Genomic DNA, 8,632 nt, shown 5'->3' on the forward strand with positions numbered 1-8,632 from the left:
TCAATCGGATTTAGGTCAGGGCCCAAAGAAGGCCACTTCAGAATAGTCCAATGTTTTCCTCTTAGCCATTCTTGGGTGTTTTTAACTGTGTGTTTTGGGTCATTATCCTGTTGCAAGACCCATGACCTGTGACTGAGGCCAAGCTTTCTGACACTGGGCAGCACATTTCTCTCTAGAATCCCTTCATAGTCTTGTGATTTCATTGTATCCTGCACATATCCAAGACACCCTGTGCCAGATGCAGCAAAGCAGCCCCAGAACATAACAGAGCCTCCTCCATGTTTCACAGTAGGGACAGTGTTCTTTTCTTGATATGCTTAATTTTTCTGTCTGTGAACATAGAACTGAGGTGCCTTGGCAAAAAGGTTCCATTTTTGTCTCATCTGTCCATAAGACATTCTCCCAGAAGCTTTGGGGCTTGTCAACATGTAGTTTGGCAAATTCCAGTCTGGCTTTTTTATGATTTGTTTTCAACAATGGTGTCCTCCTTGGTCGTCTCCCATGAAGTGCACTTTGGCTCAAACAATGATGGATGGTGCGATCTGACACTGATGTTCCTTGAACTTGAAGTTCACCTTTAATCTCTTTAGAGATTTTTCTGGGTTCTTTTGTTAAGATTCATATTATCCGTCTCTTTGATTTGTCATCAATTTTCCTCCTGCGGCCACAACCAGGGAGGTTTGCTACAGTCCCATGGATTTTAAATTTCTGAATTTTTTTGTCAGATTCAAGTACCATTGTGGGTTTTTCTTTCATTAACCGAGAGGTGCCAACAATTTTGTCCATGTGTGTAGTGTTTGATTGGTAGATACATCTGTGTAGATATAGTCATATTAGCACCACCTGCCTAATATTAAGTAGGTCCCCCTTGTACTGCCACAACAGATCTGAACAGATTACCTCTAAAGACGTACTATGGTATCCAGCACAAAGACAGCAGCAGATCCTTTAAGTCCTGTAAGTTGTGAGGTGCAACTCCATGGGTCACATAAATGAGCCTTAAGTGTCTATCACCCTGTCAGCAGTTTACCAGTTGTCCTTTCTTGCATCAGTTTTGGCATATACTGACCACTGCATACTCAAACACGCCACAAGACCAGCGAGACCCAGTCATCTGGCCATTTGGTTTATGTGTGTCTCAGATTCTTACACTTGCCTCTACAGTTACACTTCTCCTGCTTCAACACCTTCATCACCTTTGAGAACTGATGCCTAATATATGAAGATGAAGATGATCATTGTTTTTTGCTTCACCTATAAGCAGATATCAAAATGTACTTATGTATATGCATGTGTGATACATATCATTGGTGTTCCACTGCAAAACTTTTGCAGTTTTCCATCTTTTGACATAACTTGAATCTGTAAGTTGTTGTGTAAAATTGTGTAAATCTTAGAACAGACCAATGGAACCAATAGAAATTATACCAATAGAAATAGAAATCGACCAATAGAAATCAACCAATAGACAACCAATAGAAATTACTTGGCATAAGATGTTTTACACTGACATCCATTGAAAGTTTCCTTCTCTTGTAATGTTGCCATTTTAGTTTGAGTTTTTGAGTTTGAGGAACAGCTTCATTGAACTATATGCCCTCTATTTAAAAAAGGCAGATTTCAAATACATTTTCATATGTCAAATATACATCCAGTATGTAACAAATTAGCACTTTGTGGACAAAAGTTTTGTGACACCTCATTCATTGTTCCTTCCAAAATCAATGGCATTAATGTTAGAGTAACTGTCTCTACTGCAATTACAATTAGTGACAACAGCATTTATGAGGCCATCTTATCTCATCCCCAAAGCCCCAGCTCATCTCGAAAGTACTAGATGGAGCACCAACCATAATTCCAGATAATACAGTTCCAGTGCTCCACAGCTCAATGCTGGGGGGCTTTATACATTAGGCATGGAGCCAATAGGTTCATGTTTATCTACTTTAAAAAAATCATATTATATTAGCAATTCTTCTTTAATGTGTTTTGTTTTTATGTCAGCAACTTACGGGTGCAACTTAAAGTTGCTGAATGTATTCATTAGAAATCCACAAACATTTGGACATATTGTGGATGTTGAATGTAATCTATCATGACTATCATATTTCCATATGGGTTAGCATGTGTCTGTTTGTGTCCAATCATAAAACTGATGCCATCCTACTGAAAACTCTTTTTTTGCCCATAAAGGTGAATTACAATATCCATACAACCATAAATAAATATGTGTGAGTTTCTGATTCTAATGCACAACATTCTCTCAACAGGCCAATGGAACCCATTTTATGTATGAGAATTCTCTTCAGGTGGACTCAACTGTTGGCCCTATCATCAGAGGGAGACACCTGAATCTATCCTTCTCTTGTGTTTATTCCCTCACTCAGACAGTCTCCATGGACATCAACCCTCTAATGAGGTGGGCTTAACATGATCCATGTGATCATTCTAAAAGATTGTAATACATGCAGAAAGTGTAGTGGGCAATATTAAATAGTATATTATTGAATAATAAATCATTTAAATGCCATATTAAAATGCTTTAGAATGTTTATATGATCCACAAAATGATGGTTTCATTGTTACCCGCTAGTAGCTCACCATCAAAATATCATCAGATCCGAAGGTTCTAGGTTCAAATCCTTCGTTGTTGCTATGGTACGGGATTCACTGAATGTAGTACTGAAATAACCACAAGAGATCTTTGCAGTTATAGTATAGTATAGTATAGCAGTCTGGTATAGTATAGCAGTCTGGGGTTTAATTCTCAATCCATGTCATAACAATGGCAAGACCTGTAATGCTACTTTTGGAATCTCTGTAAGCTTATTTCTATGTCTAGTGGGTTCCTTTGGTGTTGCTTGAGATTAACATTTCTGACATGTCAGTGGTTTGACTCTTTTCCAGAATAATACACAAGAACCTTCCTTCAGGCCAGGGAATGTACCGGGTCAGGATGATTCCCTACCAAGACTCTGGCTTCTTCAAGCCTTTCAGTGGCAAGTTGACTGTGGAGTTGGACCAACAACTCTATGTAAGTGTGGAGGTAGAAGGAGTGGACAGTCGCCAGATTGCCCTGCTGATAGACACATGCTGGACTACACCGGTCTATGACCCTAACTACCATCTCCGCTGGGATCTTATTACCAGAGAGTAAGACAATAAACAGCTTGGTTTAAACCAGTTCTGTCTAATTTTCCAGAAATGCAACGTCACAGGATCCAGTGGGGCAGTGGTGGCTCAGCGGTTAGAGCGCCGGGATATCGATAACAGGGTTGTGGGTTCGATTCCCGGGCTCGGCAAGCTGCCACTGTTGGGCCCTTGAGCAAGGCCCTTTACCCTCTCTGCTCCCCGGGCGCTGGAGTTGGCTGCCCACCGCTCTGGGTGTGTGTGTGTACTCACTGCCCCTAACACGTGTGTGTGTGTGTGTGTGTGAGTGTGTTCACTACCAGATGGGTTAAATGCGGAGGACACATTTCGCTGTACAGTCCACACTGTACAGTGACGAATACGTGCACCTTTATCACCTTTATCACCAAATCCAACTTTCTTTTTTGCTCAGGTGCCCCGATCCAAAAGACAATACAGTGCAGGTTCTACAGAATGGCAACTCCACCATCAGTCGTTTCTCCTTTGCAATGTTTGCCTTCAGTGAAGATGCCTCCAAAGTTTTCTTGCACTGCAGCATCCACCTCTGCCTTTTGCAGGGTAATGACTGCACAGCGGTAAGCAGAGGGAATGTATATTTAAGCAAGCAGTTACTTGTCTCGGAACTTTTTCACACAATGAATGAATCAATTAACCAAATTTAGTTGATCAGTTCAGGGATCAGTGAAGTTAGACACAGCCAGGCTTGATTACTGCCAGCCCTGTTTAATCTAAAACTCATGTAAACAGAATCTTTCCAGCAGTAGTAAATAAGCAAAAAAAAGTTTTTCACAAAGCAGCACTCTATGCTACGACCAAAAGAAATTCAAAAAGAAACAGCTGGAACAGCTGTGAACTACAGTGAGAATCGGAACAGTGATGAATCTTCCCAGAAGGTTCTGGCCTACCACTATTCCTTGAATCACCTCAGATAAGAGTAGCATTCACAATTCCACAATTCTATACAGAGACACGTATCCACTACTTGGAAGGAACCTTAACATGCAGCAACACAGTCAACACCAAGCTGGCAGTATTAATCAGTGTAGGGACAAGTGGATAGCTTTGGACTTGCCAAATCAATCACCAGATTATCACTTGATTATGTATGACTTTATGTAGGTGTATTACATGACATTTCATTCCTCACTCTGAATCACAGTCTCCCATGCATGATTCATTCTTGCAGCAATGTAACCCTGGATCCCACAGGAAATCTCGGAGTGTGGACTTCCATGACAGTCTCTCTCTCTCTGTTGGGCCCCTCTTCCAGTCTTAAAGGGTCGCAACAGGTGAGTGTAACTAAATATGTTTTTAAAGATGTATGTTGTTGAACAACCTGCCATTTTGAAGTAATGTTAAGCAGCCTGTTTTTACCCTTTTCTGTTCACAGACACACCAGTTAAAAAAGCCCCTGATCTTCTTTGGGTCACTGATTGCCCTGAAATTTAAGTTGTGCACCCATACTCAGAGGTTTACATATATACTCATCCAGTACTATATTCATAATGCCATGGCAATACTGGGCTTTCTATGTACTGTTCTTTTTCTGCAGTTTGTTAACTTTCCTATATTTTAATCAAATATTTTCTTATTTTTTAGACATGAACGTAATAGATCATTGCTGTCTAGTGAAAAACATGTATCTCTCAAATGGGGACTACTCTTAACTCTATATTTAAGTCAATCCAGAATAAATCACACAGTGTACAGAGCAACTACAAGGTTCAACACTAAAAGTGGTTGAAAATGGAGATACATGTGTAGCCATACGTTCTCAGTTAAGATCTGTGAACAGTGTGTCTCTGAACAGCAAGATTGGCTTATCTGCTTTTCAGGTCATCCATTGGTTGGCATAGCACCCTTCTCCCTCTTACATACACACATGCATATAGTTTGAACATTAGGGTTATTGGACACATTTAGTGTTTTTAAGCTTAATTTAAAAAACAATCATTAACTTTTGAAGATATTCATAATCAATGATTTGTAGTACTTACATACTTGCGTTCTGATTGTACTTTTAACGAACTATGAAAGACATAGCATTGAATGTCTTTAGTTATGGCTTTTCTTTCCTTGGACATAAGCAAAGAAGATAATTAATTAGCAAAGGCCCTAAGAACTGATGCCAGTATTGGAGATTACTTATCAGTTATTCAATCAGATAAAAACAGACATTTAAACTAAGGCAAAATGGCCAAGTGGGAATCAGTCAGTCAGTCAGAAGTTGGAGATGAACGTAAGGCTTGGTGAAGACCTTCCCAAGTGCACTGACTCAAGGCGAAAGTTACCTGCTGCCTGTATGGACAGAGGAGCTATAACTCAGGGATAGGCCAGACTTGGCTGAGCTGGGCTGAGTGATCTTGTAAGTGAGTGAGTATTCTTAGTTTGTTGGGGTTTTTTTTTTATTTTATTTTTTTACATTGATTCTTTTCACTGCATCACTGTTTTTTTGTCTGGTGAAATTATTTTGAATAAACTGGCAAAAGCTATGTTTGGACCATTTGACTGTTTATTCTGAAACACATCCACACCCCATTATTCTTTCAACGGCTAATTGAGCCAAGAGACTGGACACTATACCCACACAGTACCCATGCTGTCTGACAAGTATTGAGCTGTTCATGAAATAATCTTGAAGTGCTATGCTTCATAAGCCTCACAGTAAACAAACTACATGGTAAAATATCAGAAATGTATGACGTTCAGAGACTCGTAACAATTGCTTGCGTGCGCACACACACAGCTTTAGTCCCTGTAGAAAAGAATTGCCAATAGAATAGGACCCTCTGAATAATAAACATGAACCTATTAGCACCATGCCTAATGCCTGGTGTGGGCTAGAGGGTATAAAGCCCCCCAGCATTGAGCTGTGGAGCAGTGGAACGGTGTTTAAGAGTGTGTTTATGGGAATTTTTAACCATTCTTCCAGAAGCGCATTTGTGAGGTCAGACACTGATGTTGAACAAGGCTTGTCTCACAGTCTCCGCTCTAATTCATCCCAAAGGTGTTCTGTCGGGTTGAGGTCAGGATTCAGGCCAGTCAAGATCTTCTACACCAAACTCGCTTATCCATGCCTTTGCTTTGACCTTACTTTGTGCACTGGGGCACAGTCATGTTGGAACAGAAAGGGGCCGTCACTATACTGTCCCTGCAAGTTATGAGCGTGAAATTGACCAAAATCCCTTTGAATGCTGAAGCATTAAGAGTTCCTTTCACTGGAACTAAGAGGCCGAACCCAACTCCTGAAAAACAAGCCCACACTATAATCCCCCCGCCACCAAACTGTACAACTTGGCACAATGCAGTCAGACAAGTACTGTTCTCCTGGCAAACCCAGACTCGTCCATTGTATTGCCAGATGGAGAAGCGTGATGCGTCACTCCATAGAACATGATTCCACTGAGTCCAGTCATGGCGTTCAATCCTTTGCTTTGCACTTGTTGATGTAAGGCTTGGATGCAGCTGCTCGGCCATGGAAACCCATTCCTGGAAGCTCTCTACACACTGTTCTTGAGCTAATCGGAAGGCCACATGAAGTTTGGAGGTCTGTAGCGATTGACTCTGCAGAAAGTTGTCGACCTCTGCGCACAATGCACCTCAGCATCTGTAAACTCTGCTCTGTCATTTTACGTGACCCACAACTTTGTAGCCTCGCTTCAAAGTTAACAAGTTATCGCTTCTAGTTGTTATAATACCACTGACAGTTGACTGTGGAATATTTAGTAGCAAGGAACATCAACTGGACATCCTATCATGATACCACATTGGAATTCACAGAGGTCCTTAGAGTGACCCATTCTTTCATAAATGTTTGTAGAAGCAGTCTGCATACCTAGGTGCTTGGTTTTATTCACCTGTGGCCATGGGATTAATTGGAACACCTGAATTCAATTATTTGGTGAAGTGTACTTATTATTTTGGTGAGTGAATACCTTTGGCTATATATAGTGTATCTTGTAGCCTGCACTTATTTTTCCATTCCACCCAGTGGCAGCAAAGTCTCAGCTTCCGTTTCGATAAACCAATCCTACCACACTCCCTTTTGCCTCTTAATATTGTATCTTAATATAACCACACACCTTAACTATGTCATTTATCAGCTTTTTATTAGGTTTTGATTTGGCAGGTTGTCATTGGTCGACTCACACACAAGCACACCAGGTCTCAAAGTGCTTATACTGTTTGGGCTCCACATATTTTCATATATTAATGGAGGCCAACAATTTAACTAATTGGCCATTTCCAAGAATGACATTCAAGTACCGTGATTGTCCCAAGACATTGGGCCTTCCTGGTAAACAGATCTAGTGCTGCAATTACAATAATGTTTTTACTGTAAAGAGTGTTCCTCATAGTGAACATAGTGAACATATTACTGCCTACCTTCTATAATATTTTTAGCCTTGTTAATACTCCTCTGAGCGGAGCTGATCAAGGTTAACTTAAATCACCACCAAGCACGACTGTTATACATATTTTATGTATAGTTTATGGTGGCTGCATTAGCCAGCTCTCAGAGTCTCTCAGAGGGAACTGCCCCAGGATGCTACACATTCCCGCTATCACCAGAATTTTAGTTAATGCTCCACTTCCTGTTCTTCTCACCTGAATCCCATTTTCCTGCAATTACCTTCCTTTTAAAAGGCCCTTCCTTCCTCTTCAGTGTTTGTGGAGATGTCATCTTGTGGTAGTTGGTCTCACCCTACTCAGGTATACCTGTGGACTTTCAAGACATTCTTCTGTATCTCCTGCTTTGTGAATCTTGTTGACTGTTGTGCTCCTGGTGGACCTTTTTATGTTTTTATCTCCTTTTTGATTGATCTGAACTTCTCATTGTAGCGGTTTGTGTGTGTGTTGATACTTTTGAATGAAACTTCTGGGCATTTTTTGTTTTTGAACAGGTTTGTTGCATTTGTGTTTTTTTGTGGGGTTTTTTTTGTGTTTTCTCATGCTCATAAAAGCTAGAGCCACCTAGTCTCATGCAAAAAATTTAAGTTGCCTAAGGCCCCGTCACCTGCCCAGGAGGGCCCACATGGCCCACATGACCACATTATAGTCATTCATAAAATAAATAATTATTAGATCACCTTGAATTTAATCAACACTTTCTCCCCAACAGAGTCAGATATGTATTTATTCAACAAACAAGAACTCAGTATACTTAATAAATGCGCTTAAACCTGTAGATTGAGTATCTAGTATGAGGAAATGATTTCCCTTTTATCCGCTGTGTGAAAAGAAGATTTGGGAGGCTAAACATATTTGAAATTGGTGGCAGGTGAGATTGTGTTTGTCTGACCTAGTCTTTGGAAGAGTGTGCATCATTCTTCTGGCTGAGGTTCATTTATAACGTTTGAGCAGGGTGAGGACCAAAACACAGACATGATCACATGATCCGAATCTGAAGATTCATGCTTTTTCTTCTTTTTTCTCCCCTTTTTTACAGAGTTGACCTCCCTGAAACTCTACGTAACAATGG

General features: G+C 40.5%; 1 protein-coding gene across 1 annotated transcript in view; it reads left to right on the forward strand.

The window, feature by feature from the left end:
* Nucleotides 1–4,426, forward strand: part of LOC140544436 (uncharacterized) — a 36,249-nt gene extending 31,823 nt beyond the window's left edge. Inside the window, exons 11-14 of the mRNA XM_072667958.1 lie at nt 2,271–2,419; nt 2,908–3,153; nt 3,563–3,725; nt 4,337–4,426. Coding sequence (XP_072524059.1) covers nt 2,271–2,419; nt 2,908–3,153; nt 3,563–3,725; nt 4,337–4,426 — 648 coding nt within the window. The remainder of the gene's footprint in view (nt 1–2,270; nt 2,420–2,907; nt 3,154–3,562; nt 3,726–4,336) is intronic.
* Nucleotides 4,427–8,632: the final 4,206 nt, after the last annotated feature.

The sequence above is a fragment of the Salminus brasiliensis genome, chromosome 22, assembly GCF_030463535.1.
Source record: "Salminus brasiliensis chromosome 22, fSalBra1.hap2, whole genome shotgun sequence".
In the NCBI taxonomy this organism is placed as follows: domain Eukaryota; kingdom Metazoa; phylum Chordata; class Actinopteri; order Characiformes; family Bryconidae; genus Salminus; species Salminus brasiliensis.